The sequence below is a fragment of the Apiospora phragmitis genome (assembly GCF_038363925.1).
Source record: "Apiospora phragmitis strain CBS 135458 chromosome Unknown utg000016l:1.0-887042.0:1.0-888152.0, whole genome shotgun sequence".
NCBI lineage: Eukaryota > Fungi > Ascomycota > Sordariomycetes > Amphisphaeriales > Apiosporaceae > Apiospora > Apiospora phragmitis.
Window position 1 is genome coordinate 57699 of NW_027117416.1, and position 16616 is coordinate 74314.

The 16616-nt window shown below is 52.3% G+C and overlaps 5 protein-coding genes across 5 annotated transcripts; 2 read left to right on the forward strand and 3 right to left on the reverse strand.

Annotated features, from left to right (window-relative positions):
• Positions 1–643: 643 nt before the first annotated feature.
• Positions 644–919, forward strand: PG994_015212 (uncharacterized protein; the record flags this gene model as incomplete). Its single annotated transcript, XM_066866619.1, has 1 exon — positions 644–919. The coding sequence occupies one exon, from the start codon at positions 644–646 to the stop codon at positions 917–919; it is 276 nt and encodes a 91-aa protein (XP_066707533.1).
• Positions 920–2193: 1274 nt separating this feature from the next.
• On the forward strand, positions 2194–2767 carry PG994_015213 (uncharacterized protein; the record flags this gene model as incomplete). Its single annotated transcript, XM_066866620.1, has 3 exons — positions 2194–2217; positions 2277–2527; positions 2578–2767. The coding sequence occupies 3 exons, from the start codon at positions 2194–2196 to the stop codon at positions 2765–2767; spliced, it is 465 nt and encodes a 154-aa protein (XP_066707534.1).
• A 513-nt stretch (positions 2768–3280) lies between these two features.
• On the reverse strand, positions 3281–5110 carry PG994_015214 (uncharacterized protein; the record flags this gene model as incomplete). Its single annotated transcript, XM_066866621.1, has 2 exons — positions 3281–4816; positions 4862–5110. The coding sequence occupies 2 exons, from the start codon at positions 5108–5110 to the stop codon at positions 3281–3283; spliced, it is 1785 nt and encodes a 594-aa protein (XP_066707535.1).
• A 1867-nt stretch (positions 5111–6977) lies between these two features.
• PG994_015215 (FabD/lysophospholipase-like protein) lies at positions 6978–11660 on the reverse strand (the record flags this gene model as incomplete). The annotated part of the gene is made up of 6 exons (XM_066866622.1): positions 6978–7265; positions 7315–10364; positions 10418–11022; positions 11083–11367; positions 11418–11556; positions 11603–11660. 6 exons carry the CDS (start codon positions 11658–11660, stop codon positions 6978–6980), a joined length of 4425 nt encoding a protein of 1474 aa, XP_066707536.1.
• Positions 11661–13308: 1648 nt separating this feature from the next.
• PG994_015216 (uncharacterized protein) lies at positions 13309–14520 on the reverse strand (the record flags this gene model as incomplete). Its single annotated transcript, XM_066866623.1, has 1 exon — positions 13309–14520. One exon carries the CDS (start codon positions 14518–14520, stop codon positions 13309–13311), a length of 1212 nt encoding a protein of 403 aa, XP_066707537.1.
• Positions 14521–16616: the final 2096 nt, after the last annotated feature.

Sequence of the window (16616 nt, forward strand, 5' to 3'; positions counted from 1 at the left end):
CGCAATGGCATAGCTCTATCTTTTCGTCTATTGACCTGCCTCTGCCACGGCCCTCAAGAGCCAGAGGCCCTTCGCCTCCAAGTCGCTCGGCATCCGGATCCCTAAGGGCTCCATTCGCTGACAGAGATAGTGGTGGTCCTCTGTACTGGATCAGAAACACGTTTGGTAGGAGCAATCGTTCCTGATCCGACGTCACTGCGGCATATCCGCCCTCTCTTCGCTGTGTAGATGCTTAGGAAAAGCGGACTTACGCAGCTATCCGCCAGTTGATGACGAGCGACGCGCGCCTTAGTTCAGGTAGCGATGTCCTAGGCCAGGCGCATGAGTATGGGGTGGCGAGGGTAACACATCGAGCATGCGGCATGTGAGACCGGCCGGCGGCGGACTGGACATACACGTTCATTGTACAAGTTTATACCGGATACGTAAAAGCTAGCCGTTTTAGCCGCCGAAAAAGGAAGAAGGATAGGAAACGCATCAGCCATGGGGGTCGTGAAGATACCCGTGACAATTACCATGCATTTAGTTAACTTAGATTTTACTAGTCATTGAAGTGTACATGAACGGGCGCTAACAACAAACAAGTCCCAAGCCATATCGATTAGTGGACGCAGCAGTAGCGGCAAAGGATGCTTCGAAATTGATGCCAAACACGCTGATCCTGGTCGTCCGTGAAGGGGTCATCAACCTCTTTGGCACATCTTTGCTGCTCTACAAGAGCCACCGTAGGCCCCCGCCGAAGTATTCTCACGGTATCGAAAAATGCCGCCTTGACGTTCACACCGTACTTTGCCGAAGTCTCGACAAATCCGCAGCCCAGCTCGAGCGCAAGAGCATGGCCCTCTTGAGTCGATACCACTCGCTCCGATTCGACATCGCACTTGTTCCCAATAAGCAGTATGGGCCCGAGGTGATGTAGATCTAGTGATTCCTTCGTCTGTCGAATATTCGCGTAGAGATCTCGTACGTTCGAGAAAGACGATCTGGAAGTAATGCTATATACCAGAAAGAAGCTTTAGCCGTGTTGTATCCATTGGTCACGCAGTACGGAATAGTCTTTTTGGCCAGCAGTGTCTAGGACTTGGACAGCACATGCCCGTCCATCGACAACGACTTGTTTTTGGTATGAATCTTCGATGGTGGGGTCATACTGTAGGACAGCAAAGTATTGACTAGCATGAGATGCAAGGGGAATTTGGGAGCAACTTACCATTGGGACAAAGTGGTGTATGTAGAACTGGATTACAAGTGCGGTTTTCCCGACACCTTCTTCTCCTAATAGCACCAACCTATGGAGTGGTACTGCGGAAGACATCGCGAAACCGTAGCTTAGCTAATGACGAGAGTCGGCACCGACGAAATTGTTACGAATCACGGTATAGATAGGACAACATACGCGCATCGGTCCTGACGTGTGCCATTGTTGGTCATCGTCCACTTGCAGATTGATACTCATTCGTCCACCGAGTCTAAAATCCCAACCGCTCCCCTTGTATCATTTTCGACGTAGAGTGCCGATTCATACGGAGCCAGAATCATCCAGCATGACAAAAGCCTGATCCCCTGCCATCCGTTTGTACTGTTTCCGACCTAGAATCTCTTTCTGCTGCATCCCTCCAGAGCTCGAATATTTTCACGCTCTGTTTCTGGCCCTGGCCCCGTCGACCTCCACTGTACGGATGCAGAGCTAGAAGAGTAGCTATGGCGACTAGCGCGACCGGTAGCCTGCCAGAACGCCCCAACAAGCGCGCAGAGCCGATTTGCGACCCCGCGCCATTAGGGCCAGCTCCCCAACTTTCTCTGTACCGCACAAGACTTCGTCTCAGAAGGCTCTGAAGAGAAGCTGGGCCAAGAATCTTGCTTGCCAAAATGGATTCCAGAACCAGATCAGCAACTGACCTGACAAGGACCTCTTCACTCGACTAGAGCTCATATCATTCATGTTTCATCTCGCCATCGAAGCTATTGTAGCTTAATCAACACCCTCAGGAAGACGCTCCGAAAAGTGTCAAGCAAATTACGCGAGTCGTTTAAATGGCTAAACCTCCGTCATGGCCCATAGCAAGAGGCAAGAGACAAGGCTCGCAAGGGCGGCTGATTGCTGCCGATCAACGCAGAGGGCGCGGCGGGTTCTGCGATGTCTTCAGCGCGCTTGCGTGCTGAAACCCGACGCACGAGCGAATAGAAACGGCGATGCACATCCCGCGCGGGCAGCAGGTGCCGGACCCTGAGCAGAATTGTCTATGCCCAGTCTGAGTTGCATACGTTCCGTCGAGTTTCCCAACTCCATTGCCGACAGGCACTGTTCCGTCAATCAGTCGCCTGCCACGCGAGACCGAGCCACGGCCAAGCAACACGATCGCGCCACCAAGCCAAAGTCGTCGATTTCGAGCCCAGCCGAACGCCAACGATGCCAATGCCGTGAGGACGTAGATGGCGACACGGAGGACGAGTACGATACCGGTCTAGAGTATATTGCAGCAGCTCTCACTGGGTCCGAGGCAGCTGCCTCCACCACAAACGCAAGGTGAGTACAGCTTCTCGACTAGTGACCACGTGACGCTAATCATAAAGCAGGCGCCCGAGCTCCCCGACAGAGAGTGGAGCGGCAGCCCGCCCGCACCGAGCCCAGCTCTACGACGAACGCTACGCCGACCGCTGTAACGAATGCAGGTGCTTCGTCAGCACCCACAAGATACCCGGCCACAGCGCGATGGATGCATCGCTGCAGAGCGCTGTCTGTCAGAACAGCCGGGTGGCAGCTTAAAGGCCCTTTGCGACGAGGCGGATTGCTGGAAGACCTTTGGGCACGTCTCAGCGGTATCCATTTCGGTTGAAGACGGAGGCACATGTTGATACGTGAAAAAACACAAGCGCTAGCTCTGCTGGTATGTAGATCGCTTCTGGTGGACCATGTTTAAGGAACTGCATTAGACTCTGGCATATCAGAGGCGCATCAGCCAGGCAAGTCTGCAGCATCGAATATATGTGGCGTCCAAGCTACTACTCTGAGGGCTCTTCTTTAGCACAACCTTTGTTGCGTCGCGTGCGTGCTGATATGCGAAGCGCTCAATGGTAGGCTAAAAGCATCCTTAAATGACAGTAGATATTGAGAGCCTCCTGGAGAGTTGGGCTGACAGACGCATTGCCCTGAGAAAGTATTTCTGCAACGTATGCCACAAGACGGTGTCATGCATGGTTTACCGGACGAATGTTCGTTTAGTGAATCAGCAACTGAGCAGATTTGGTTCGCATTCTTTTATTCGGCTGGAGTTCCCGTCTAATTCTCGTCACTACGTAACAGCTCCGAGACCGCCCTCCTCAGCTCATCGTCAATCCTTACATTATGAATATCCATTAACAGTACGACGTTCCTGCCACTCGACCTGGCCGCATTGTAGCACTCAGTCGCCAATATCGGTACTAGTAAGATTGAATATGGGAGCGCGCCAGACTCTATACAAGTCTTTGCTGTTTTTTCAACCTCGGATTGAGCGTTCGGCCCTAAAGGGACTTGAGATGCGACCCTCCACTGTGACTCGTAGTATGTTAGAAAGAGGACATGACGCCTGGCAAGGCCCAAGATCTCTCCTTTTGAAATGCGTTCCTCTCTGTATGCGATCTCTTGTTGCACCTCAGGAACCGGTACTTCTTGTGCTGCTGGTGGATCGCCTGTCATATCTGGTAATCCGGGCGTTAAAGTTGCGGACCTCGTGGGACTTATGGGCCGGATCAAGTCCATTGCTCCCTCAGACAAAGCCATGCTGTCCCAATCAGACCCCTCCTCGACGCTGGGATATAGTTCACCTCTGTCAGTGACCCAAAACGCGCGGAAAACGCATCTGCGTACGAAAAACGAAGTGATTTCGCCATTCTGAGTCATGTACTGAGCCGGGGCCTCTCCATACATGTTTTCGAGGTAAAGTAGTTTCCGATCAATCATGTGATGTTCCAGCTTTGGATATCCACATCGACGCTTTAAAGTCGTGGCCGTTGGGCATGCCAATCTTGAGGCAGACTGCCGCCTCTGGTGTGACGTAGTTGTAGCCTCTAGAATTTCGTCCGACTCCTTCAAGACGGAATTGATAAAATCCCAGCATCTGTTACGATCCGGCTTTAGCACCTCAACCATAACAGCTCGCAGTCTCTGTGCGCCATTCGACTTTAGAAGTAGTGCTTCAATCTTCTTGTTCCTTACACCCAAACGGTGTGCTAATTTCGCGAACCTCAATAAGGTACCTTCTTTTGCTTTCTCACGGCCGGCTTTTGCCAGGAGGCCCTGCTTCTTCTGCAATGGCAGAGGCAGTCGTGAGTAGTCTCTCATGCAACAGAGCCAAAGCTGTTTTTCCACGAAACCAAACTGTTGCTCAGGTGGATATTCTTTCAAAGCGAAAATGCCTTGTCCTGTCTCGATCTCGCACTGCCAAGGTCTTCCACTAGGTTGCGGAAAATTAGCGCGTAGGGAAGCTTTGATGGGAAGACACTGTTTGGGCTCTTCGATGATGGAGCGCATGCTCTCTGCGCAGGACTCCAAGTACTTCAGGTCTTCGAACAGAGTGAAAAAAGATGGAATCAGATAATCGATCTCAAGTAGGTCGCCCCAGATGCTTCCCCGTTCGCGAACGTCAAATTTGGAAAAGGCTTCCCCAGACTCCATCTCATATCGCACCAAGTCTGCATCAGCCTTTGAGTATTTCGGGCACCTGAGCTGCAGCTTGCGAACGGTTGCTGTGTCGACTTTTTGCAGCTTAGTGGCATCGTGATGCAGAATCCGTGACCATGTATGGTAGATGTGATCGAGATAATTATTGATCTCCTAGACAGCTGTTAGAAATGATTTGTAATTCTTGGCGACACTTACCTCCGGGCATTTCGAAAACAACGTTAGCAATTTATGTAGCGTGCTCAATCTCATGTCTATCCAAAGCCCGGTTATGATGAGGAGTCGGTCGAACTTTTCCTTCAAAGATTCGAAACGCTCGACCTGGCAAAATTTTGTCAAATACTTGCGCTTATGCGGTGATAATTTTGACATCCAGAGAATTTCAAGGTCGGCATTTGCCTCCATCTGAAATCGTCTGATATTCCGATAAAAGTCCCCATCGTTCATTGTGTTCCAAGGTGTGCTGTCCATGATCACTAACGTCTATGTAAAACGAGACAAAACGTAGAGGTCTACTTTGAATTATATAGTTACTCCTAGGATGGCAGTTGCTCCTGGGATATGTTAGTTGCTCCTAGGGTGGTAGTTGCTCCTAGGATTGTAGTTGCTCCCAGGACTGTAGTTGCTCCTAGGACTGTAGTTGCTCCTAGGGTGGTAGTTGCTCCTAGGACTGTAGTTGCTCCCAGGACTGTAGTTGCTCCTAGGACTGTAGTTGCTCCTAGGGTGGTAGTTGCTCCTGGGATATGTTAGTTGCTCCTAGGACTGTAGTTGCTCCCAGGACTGTAGTTGCTCCCAGGACTGTAGTTGCTCCTAGGGTGGTAGTTGCTCCTAGGGTGGTCGTTGCTCCTAGGGTGGTAGTTGCTCCTAGGGTGGTAGTTGCTCCTAGGACTGTAGTTGCTCCTAGGGTGGTAGTTGCCTCTTGCTATACGAGAAACAGTGTGCGATGATCTTCGAGCTTTCGATAGATCCAGCAAAAAGAGAATACGCTGCTGGATGATTCAAGCTCTGGGGTAGGTAGCCTTCTACGTCGGAATGGTACAAGTGGAGCGGTGGGAACATCAGGCTCCTGCGCACCAGAACAGGTATGGGACGCATCACAAGCTGTCCGTCAGGCGTTCATTCCCGTCTCAGTGCCACTTGAGCGACGATTCCGATTCTGCACCACAGTAAGGGCCAACAGAATTAAGGACCGCAAACAGCCCGTGAGCCCCTTCGAGCTGATGCAGCAAAAAGAGAGTACAGTATGCCACTGAATCGTCGTACGTCGATAAGCTACTCGTATAATGCATCCCTAGGACGAACAGGTCTACAGGCCACTATAGGAGTAAAGGCAGAAAATCCTCGCGAGACGTTTCGATTGTGAACGCGCGAGGTACTGTAACCTCCTATGTCCACTTTACACGCTATAGTTACCGCCATACTGCACATATGACCCATGCGACTGGTATGTAACGTTTGCCGTCTTCTTCCGCCGTAGGTTATGACCGGCACAATTCCTGATCTTGTGTCTGCATTCCTCCGACGACACGCAATACGCCGCTTCCAATATGTATGTCATCCATATGTATCCACCTGCCAATTAGAGACTCTCGATTAGGAAGTACTGATCCATCACTTACACTTCTAGCAGACCCCCGTTCGAGAGGCAGATCAGCAGAACGAGGTCAACCGGGCTAAGATCCGATTCTGGATTACCAACCCTGAATTGTTCCAGCAGCGCTTCCGCCCTCGCGCGTGAACAACCCTTTCGGCGCTGCTTCTCAGCCCCCCATTGAGACGCTGGATGATTCCGGCGCGCCACTGACTCTCCCGGTCCTAAGCCATTTAGATGCCTGCAGAATTTCATAAGCGATATTTTGACCAAGGACCAGAACGAGCGCGTGAGAATGTTCAAGACATTGAAGGAGGGCACCCGAGTATCTCAATGCGTTATCCAAGGTTTTATTCCCTCTCGAAAGATACAGTAAAGTCCAGGTTCAGCGTCCGCAATAGATATGTGAAAATATCTGTTTAAAGTACTGTGGGGCCTTCTGCACAGGGCATCCTAATGAGTCATAAGTACCTGTCAGCGTCCCACGAAAGCGCTGGAAGAATGCATTTCTGGCGCTTACATGTACCGCTACGACCAGGTAAGTACCGAGGTGGATCGAAGGCTCCAACAACAGCTGTACATAAAGTGGATAACTATGGTTAGTTACTTGTGTGCATCGGCGATTATTTGACTGCTTTAGCGATGTCAAGGTGCTTTATTGTATATATATCATATAGATTATGTTCCTTATTCCGAAATATCACTCCCGGGCTCCTATTCAGTTTATAATTGCTGCCGTGCATCTTCCAGTAAATTTATCGATACATGTCGGTCGGAATCGTCCTCATCGAATAGTTGACTTTCCACCGTCACAACATGTTCAAGAAGATCAACGGCTTTTTGAGCTTGCCTGGCGTTAAGGTAGCCGCCTGCGAGCACCTGTTCCGACGCGAGTCGTGAGTGATCCTTCTCGTCCAGCGTCGTCTTCCGCACCTCGACCACGTGCTCCAGCATCGCAATCGCCTCGGGGATCCGCCGGGCGGAGAGGTAGGCCGTTGCGAGGCGAGTGTTCTGACGCGAGTCGAGAGTGATCCTTCTCGTCCAGCGTCGTCTTCCGCACCTCGACCACGTGCTCCAGCATCGCAATCGCCTCGGGGATCCGCCGGGCGGAGAGGTAGGCGCTTGCGAGCACTTGTTCCGACGCGAGTCGTGAGTGATCCTTCTCGTCCAGCGTCGTCTTCCGCACCTCGACCACGTGCTCCAGCATCGCAATCGCCTCGGGGATCCGCCGGGCGGAGAGGTAGGCGCTTGCGAGCACTTGTTCCGACGCGAGTCGTGAGTGATCCTTCTCGTCCAGCGTCGTCTTCCGCACCTCGACCACGTGCTCGAGCATCGCAATCGCCTCGGGGATCCGCCGGGCGGAGAGGTAGGCCGTTGCGAGCGAGTGTTCTGACGCGAGTCGAGAGTGATCCTTCTCGTCCAACGTCGTCTTCTGCACCTCGACCACGTGCTCGAGCATCGCAATCGCCTCGGGGATCCGCCGGGCGGAGAGGTAGGCCGTTGCGAGCGAGTGTTCTGACGCGAGTCGAGAGTGATCCTTCTCGTCCAACGTCGTCTTCTGCACCTCGACCACGTGCTCGAGCATCGCAATCGCCTCGGGGATCCGCCGGGCGGAGAGGTAGGCCGTTGCGAGCGAGTGTTTTGACGCGAGTCGGTCGTGATCCTTCTCGTCCAACGTCGTCTTCTGCACCTCGACCACGTGCTCGAGCATCGCAATCGCCTCGGGGATCCGCCTGGCGTCAAGGTAGGCGCCTGCGAGCACCTGTTCCGACGCGAGTCGTGAGTGATCCTTCTCGTCTAGCGTCGTCTTCCGCACCTCGATCACGTGCTCCAGTATCGTAATCGCTTCGGGGATCCGCCGGGCGGAGAGGTAGGCCGTTGCGAGCGAGTGTTCTGACGCGAGTCGAGAGTGATCCTTCTCGTCCAGCGTCGTCTTCCGCACCTCGACCACGTGCTCGAGCATCGCAATCGCCTCGGGGATCCGCCGGGCGGAGAGGTAGGCCGTTGCGAGCGAGTGTTCTGACGCGAGTCGAGAGTGATCCTTCTCGTCCAACGTCGTCTTCTGCACCTCGACCACGTGCTCGAGCATCGCAATCGCCTCGGGGATCCGCCGGGCGGAGAGGTAGGCCGTTGCGAGCGAGTGTTCTGACGCGAGTCGAGAGTGATCCTTCTCGTCCAACGTCGTCTTCTGCACCTCGACCACGTGCTCGAGCATCGCAATCGCCTCGGGGATCCGCCTGGCGTCAAGGTAGGCGCCTGCGAGCACCTGTTCCGACGCGAGTCGTGAGTGATCCTTCTCGTCCAGCGTCGTCTTCCGCACCTCGACCACGTGCTCGAGCATCGTAATCGCCTCGGGGATCCGCCGGGCGGAGAGGTAGGCCGTTGCGAGCACTTCTTCTGTCGTAAGTCGGTCGTGATCCTTCTCGTCCAGCGTCGTCTTCTGCACCTCGACCACGTGCTCCAGCATCGCAATCGCCTCGGGGATCCGCCGGGCGGAGAGGTAGGCCGTTGCGAGCGAGTGTTCTGACGCGAGTCGAGAGTGATCCTTCTCGTCCAGCGTCGTCTTCCGCACCTCGACCACGTGCTCCAGGATCGCAATCGCCTCGGGGATCCGCCGGGCGGAGAGGTAGGCGCTTGCGAGCACTTGTTCTGTCGTAAGTCGAGAGTGATCCTTCTCGTCCAGCGTCGTCTTCCACACCTCGACCACGTGCTCGAGCATCGCAATCGCCTCGGGGATCCGCCTGGCGTCAAGGTAGGCGCTTGCGAGCCAATGAGCGGCAGATAGTCGATCGGGATCTTCATTAACGAGGCATCCTTCCTTCCACTCCGACACCTCTTCAAGATACTTTATAGCGTCCTTGAACCGCCTGTCCGTAAATAGACATTGTCCTACTTTTAATGCTAGATCATATCGCTCCTCGACTTGGTAGGCCTGACTTTCATCGAGCAGTCGAAAAGCATGTGGAAAGCAAATTTGCCACGCTTGGCGATTAAGAGGGTTAATCGACGGGAATTTGAGCTTGACATGCCTGACTGTGCTGACTGTTACCTCCTCTTTGCGTGCCTGCTGTTGAATCCAGACTCTCGTTGCCAAATGTACAAGGCGATGCATGCCGTATATATCCTCAACGTTACGACTCTCTAAGAAGGCGTATCCAGAAAGGGTGCCAAGTGCTCGCTCCATTCGCGCTTCGGAGCCAAAGCTCGGTAGTAGCGACCGTGGGATATCCTTCGGCTCGATACATGATATGAATAGAAGCAATTCAGCCGCATCGTGATATTCCTTCTGGATTTGGTCGAACGTAACGAGCCACGTGGTAGCCACCGCTTTTTGGTCCTTCTGATACAGCCTTCTATCGTCAAACGCAGCGCTCATAAGACTGACCAAGTCGCCTTCGGTACTTTGCAGAAGTTCTAGGTATCTTTTGATCGGCGAATGATGGTGTTGCATGCTGTTGATATAGGCCGCGGCTTGTACAATTGCTAGTGGTAAGTACGTTAGTGTCTTCAGAAGCTGCCCTGTTAATGCTTCGTCTTGGAGCAAATCGTTGCGAATAAGTAAGTTCCCTAAAAGACTTCGGGCTTCTGGCTTATCCATCTGGTCTAGTAGGATCTGATCGTTTTGTGCAATCCACTGAGCAAGGTCGGGTGACCGAGTCGTGAAAATAGTCACACCAGTTTCGCTCTCTGGCAGATAATCGTAAATGCCAGTCGGCCCGCTCAAGATATTGCCGTCGTCTGCGTTGTCGACGATCCACAGCCACCTGCCTGCACCTTCTGAGCTGAGATGATTCCGTAGCGTTATCTTGGGGTCCTCCTTGTCAATATCGACGGAAATACCGATCTTTTGCGCAATGTCTAGATAGGCTTTCTCAAAGCTCTCTTGGGAATATGCCGGTACCCAGTAGATAGAACAGTCTGGTTGGCTCTTTTTCACCCAGTATGCAAACTCAAGGGCAACCTGGGTCTTGCCTACGCCACCAAGTCCAAGAATAGCGAGTGTCCGGCAATCCTGGGAAGTGAACAGCTTTTGTTGGAGAAGTTCCAGGACTTTACTCCTTCCGATGAACTTCCTGTTTTGGAGAAACGGAATAATGTAGTAAGGATAGGCTACAGTAGAATTAACAAGTACTTCAATTCAGAGAAACGTTCTCATTACTAACAGCTAGATGACCCGGAAGGCTCGTCTGTGGCACTTTGTTGCGCTCTAGGATCGTAGAGAAGGCCGTTAACGAATCTCTGAATAGCCCGCTTGTTCTCGTCCTCTTGCAAGTAGTTGTGCGTATGGGCCGATATTTTGCTCGTTTGTTGCCAATCGGATAATGCAATATCGACCAACCCCCGCTCAACGTTGAATCTGTGGTACTGTCCTCCATCACCATATTGGCGGTCAAGTTTCTTTGCCACCGCTGTTGAACTCGACGCCATCCTTTTCAGCGCCTTGAGGATAGACCATCGGGTGTCTTGAATGTCGACGACGTCCCCAAGTCCGGTGCCGATGCTCAAGACATGCAATCGGCTGCGATCGGGAAACTGTTTCTCGGCTTCCTCGATGAGGACCTCACATGGGTTGTTATATCCGAATCCGGCGTCGATGAATTCGATTTTGTCCCGGCCAAGCTCGATGGACTTGAAAAAGGTCGTGGCAGCCGAGGTCGCACGGGCAACTTGCCAGATCGTACAGTCTTGGAAAGTCGTAGACGAGTCGTATGTCGTGAAGAGAGTGGGACCTGTATCAACGTTCGCCTTCGTGATTGCTAGGACAACACTGTGAGAGGTTAGTATTGCCTGCCATAGTGTCACCGCCTAGTCCAATATAATAGCATACGTCTTCGTGCAGGTTGCGCCACGTAACCTTAGATCTTCATGTAAGCAGGTATCGGCGGTGGGCTGGCCTTGACTTCGCTGCGTTACGCACGCCAACTCCGTACAGTTTTCTCGAACGACTTGTCTAATAGCAGCCTCGAGGGATGTCGCAGAGAATGCACCTTTCGGCGGGGCGATCGATAGGAACTTCCGTTTCGGAGTGAAGGCGGCCCGGCCGACATTCTCGTACGCTCGTATGCATTCGTCGACTGTCATTCCTAATCTCCCAAGCATGATCGCAATGATCCTGATAGGGCTGTTAGCAGGTGAGACGGATGGGGATAGTGGAAAGCATACCCGCCTGTGCTTGTGCCACCGATCAGGTCGAAGTATTCGCATGGCCTAGGGACTCGGTCGAGGCCTTCTGATTCCCGAACACGCTCCATGATGTTCTCCAGAATCAGGAGGCTGGACTTCCCACGGATGCCGCCGCCATCTTGGGCTGTTAGACAGAGCATTGGACACAACCACCGGGGACTTACCCAGGGAGAGGATCCTCAGAGGCGGACTAGGATTGCTGCTCGAACCCATCGAGTTCATACTAGTACGACATCGATCTAGGCCAGGATCTCAGGTATAATAGTGATTTATCGATGCTACTGGCGTCTTCGTTAGGTAGCGAAGCCGTCAGGGTCGGGCATGTCGAGTTCGAGATGGCCAGATGCTGTAGGCGCCAGCCTGATGCGGCTGACATTGCTGCGAAGGGCGACCCCGCGCGACTTTGCGAGCGCCGCTGTCCAATCAGCATCATGGCGTGGTAGATGCTGCGACCGACTTCGAAGGGGCGAATACAGGGCGTAGTGGTCGAGGTGAATAGTCGTTTTGGTTACTGATTGGTATCGAACTGAATGAACTTCTCTTTCGACATTGCGCGGTTCAATATGGAGTACGTCGTCAAAACAGAGTTTGGTCCGCCGAACAACCCAAGTGGTGGAAAGCACTGTCCATGTCCAGGCACTTGTTCATTACTTTAGTAGATGGGGCCCCGTGGTCTAGCCAACTACCCACTGAAAATCAGGCCTGTTGCCGCTAAAAGAGAGGAAACTATCGCTCCACGGGCACTGTGACTTCGACTGATGGCCTAACTGCGGCGCTCTTATCTCGCCATTTCCAACCTGCAATTCTTCACATTTCGTTTCCCGACAAACCCCCAACCAAGACCATCAATATGGCCCCCCGACTGTCGAAATCTCGACATGACCAAATGCTTTCCATGATTACTCAAGGGGCAACGAATGACGAGATTGTCAAAGCTATCCCTTGCAGCGAACGCGCCGTCCGCCGAGCACGATTGACGCACGCACGATACGGAACAACGACGACGCCTTCCAACCGTCCTGGCCCCGACCCCAAGATTACTCCCACTATGGAAATAGCACTTTGCCATCAGATTGCGAAAGAGCCTGACATGGACCGGCGTGAAATGATGGATTTTATTAGTAAAGAGTTTGAAGTAGATGTATCTGCGACGAGTATTTCTCGGGCTTTGGATAAGCGTGCTATGACTCTCAAGGTAATGCGTCGCGTAGCCCAGCAACAGAAGCCCGAACTACGCCACTTCTACCAGTACAGACTCAAAATGCTGGGATGTCGATCGTATCATTTGGTCTTCATCGACGAGTCTGGCTTCGACAAGCCTGGCATGTTCCGACGGAAGGGATGGGCACTGAAGGGGATTACGCCCGTGCAGAAGGCTAAATTCCAGCGCGATAGTCGGCTGTCTATGCTTGCAGCATATACACAGAAAGGCGTGAAGCTGTCTCGCTTTTTCTACGGATCCGTGGATAAAGCCACCTTCGAGGACTTCATCGACCAGCTGCTCTGTCACTGTGGCCGATGGCCGCAGCCTGAGACCGTACTCGTTATGGACAATGTTGGGTTCCATTATTCCGAGAGAGTCCAGCAGATGTGTCGAGAGGCCGGTGTCAAGTCAGACTTCATCGCCCCGTACACTCCTCGGACCAACCCTATTGAGGAGTTCTTTGGCCAGGTCAAGGCATGCATAAAGTCGCAACGCAAAAGTAACAGCAGTCTCATCCAGAGAGACTTTGAGAGTTATGTGAAATCATGCGCCAAGGTCGTTGGCAATCAGCAGGGTAGCGCAGAAGGTCATTTTCGAAATGCTGGGCTTTACGTAGAGCAACCGCCTCCTGAAAAAACCTTGTAAAATACAGAAATCGTACTAGCTTCAATCTCTACCAGCGTCGTCTACCCATTTAGAAACCCAGCTCACAAACCTGGCGGCAACGCCCTCCAATACACCATTCTCAATTAACATATCTTTGCCGGCCTTCTGGTGGGTGAAGAGCCAGTCAAGATCGTAGCCTTTGTCAACCACGACGTCACCTGCCAGCCGCGAGGCGTCACGCCATCTTTGATTCGTAACCTTCGCGCTGAGCCAGCGGCTGTACTCTATAGGGGCTTCATCTTCCGGTAGAGGGATATCAAGCTGTACTGGTTGGGTCTCGCCAGAACACTCTACTGAGGCATCATCACGGCGCCCGTGGCAGAGCACGCGCACCGTGACAGGCAACGGATCAGAGGCCTTTCTCTTTCGCAGTCTACGCGCCTCTGCCTCGTCCGTACGTGTGCAGATCACGTCACGGATCCTTTGCGGCACATCGGCATGCGTGTCCAGCTTGTTTCCTTCCTCGGCAAAGTCGACAAGCCGGTCCATGATATCACTGTCAAGTTTGTAATGCTTCTCGTTGTTACGCCAGCAAGAGAACCCTCGATTCGTGCAGGCAGCGCTAACACACTCCATAAGCTGGTAAACGTCCCGCCAGACGGGACGATGACCAGATGCTTCCTGCTGCGCAACTAGGTTGTTTAGTGCAGCAGTGTGTTTCTTAGTAGCTCCACGTCCTGTCTTGCCGTCTTTTGCCGCCTGGGCCTCTTTGTAGATAAACGAGATGGCAACTTTTAGATTGTTACCCTGGTTTCTCCAGAACCTTAGCTTGCTTTCTATGACCGTCCAATCGATTAACAGCTTATTAAAGCGCTTCTGGAAAGGTCGCTCGCCGCGTTTGGAGTTGGATACAGTAATCGACGTCTCGTCAGGTTGGTATCGAGGCTCGGGTAATTTGCTTTGCACAAGGATCGCGAGTTCGGACTGTAGGACTTCGTTCCAGTACGCACCGGGCGCAAGTTCGATATCCTCTATAGTATCTTCAGTAAGTTTAGTGATTCTTCCTTTCCGTAGCTGTAGCTTCCACGTAAGGGTGTAAAGCAAAGGAATCGAGCCAGGCGCGCTTGCGCCAGGCTCGGGGGTCGTTCGTCCACCCCTCCACGGCCCGCCAAAGCGAGTAGGACTCCCGCTCGGGCTGGCAACGGGAGTGCTAAAATCAAGACCCGCATCCTCAAAGTGAAAAGAGGGGATCTCCAAGTTCGTGTCTTCCATGGCTACGCTAAATCACTCTAGACCGTAGCTTGTTACGACCAGGAGGTGGCGAAACGTAAAAGCCAGCGAAGGACTTGGGGCGGACGAGGAACACAAGCCGTGGCTGGGTATGACTCACATCACGTGACGTGAACTCCATCTACTCGGGCTGCTTGCACATTAAAAGCTGCGAGATTACCTTGTTGCTTAGCAAACGGTACTGGACACTCAACATTTTGGCTGGGAATAGATGACGGATGAGTGAACAGAATGCAGCCTATATATGTATGCCTTTAGATTATACGAATATTTAGACTTAAGAGCTTCGGAAAAGACGGTTATATGCACATTACGTACATACAGTCAGCTCAAAGGTGCGCTTCTATCCAGGGTGTATGCAATCCACTGATCCACTGTTGAATCCAAGGCAGCTGGAGTACAGGGCCTAGCAGTAGCGGTACGTGTCAGCGCCAAATATGCAGCCCTACGAAAGTCTGGCTTGGCGATGACCGGTACTTCTGCCATATCACTTACGCACCGTGCACACGCCCCACAGTACTTGACGCTTATTCTTTTCATATCTAAAAGGCGGACGCTGAACCTGGATTTTACTGTACTGTAGGGTTGTCCAAGCCCGAATCGTGACTTTATGATTATTAGGAAAAAGGGACCATTACAATATCATTACGGCCGGGTGGGCAATATCTCCGCATTTTTCTGCGAGCTTATAGTATTGTACAGTACGTACAGACTTCAGACCCATGTATCTACATTCTACCATAGCCACGATGTCCGCTTCTGAGCTTCTGACTCGGTCTATAAAAGTCCACCCGTTATCAAGTTCCAGGTTACCAAGTTTCATCAGTGGGATGCCAAGGTGCTTAGGCAACAATCTCCTCTACACCACTCCTATGACCGAGTTCTGTCCCCAAGATTCCAATGCAGCTAACACAGGGGCCATAACTAGAGTCATGCCGCGTACAGTAACAAGTGCCGATATCGCAAAGTAGATATAGTGCGCCATTTCAGCATGATCTTCCGTAGAGCAATAACATGGGTACATGGTAACGAATGAATCCATTCCGCGTTCCTATCAAGTTGCCAAGTTGGCATAGTCAATTAGCGCACTGTGGCTAGTGAGCATAGCCAACCCCTTGGCCCGCCGCTACCCGTCCAATACGCATACCTTTCCTTGCATACTCTAGGGTGAAAATATATTTCTAGATATACTGTAGATATGAATCACATATTCCAGCGCCAGAAGATGGAGCCATCTCCCATTCTTCCTGCTTAAGATAGCCTATAATGGCATCCGCTTGCATTGGTGCATCACTACAGACCAACTCTTCAACAAATGTTGGTGACCGAGCCAAAGCGCACACGACGTTGACGCGGAAGTGCTGGGCGGGATGCTATCTCGGCATTGTGTCTTGCGACTGCTAGGTTTCGAAGCAGTTGTTCCTCGATTTCTTCCCGAGTGGTGTCCGCCTTCTTTGTCCCACCATACAATTGCATATTTTGGTGGCAGCCATCATAACGTGAGCGGGAATGAACAGCTCGAGATTCATTTCTTCTCTTCCTGGCTAGATAGTCGTATTTACCTCCAATATCTACGAGGACATACCGAATCGAGCTATGTCGATGGTGCGGGTACATCCTGCGGGTGCGATGTTCCCGCGAGTGTTCTCGTCTGGGCCGGCGCGAGTTCGGATTTCTTGGCATGGACTTGTGATAGCTTCTTTTTGCGTATCTCTTGTCTGCGGTAATGTGCGGTCTAAGCACGAGGCAGCTTGAGAAGTTCCCCATCGATTCTGTGCTGGTTGGTGCTGTGCCTAAAAGTCTTACGAAATCTGTGAGCCGACGGCCTTTACATAGATTTATCGACGATCAACGAAAGACCACAGGAAGTGGCTACTCCAGCTCCTCCATGAACGGATCCGGAGGCCAGTATGAGCGGGAATGGGCCTGCAGGTAAGAGAGGACCATCTCTGGATGCTTGGCGAATCCTGTGTACGATGTCCTCGAGCGACTGCTAACTTTAGCATGCGAAGTCACAAGGGCCGGAATGAGGTCCGCTAGCCAAGCTGAGAGAATTGCCTATACGACGTGCGGATGGC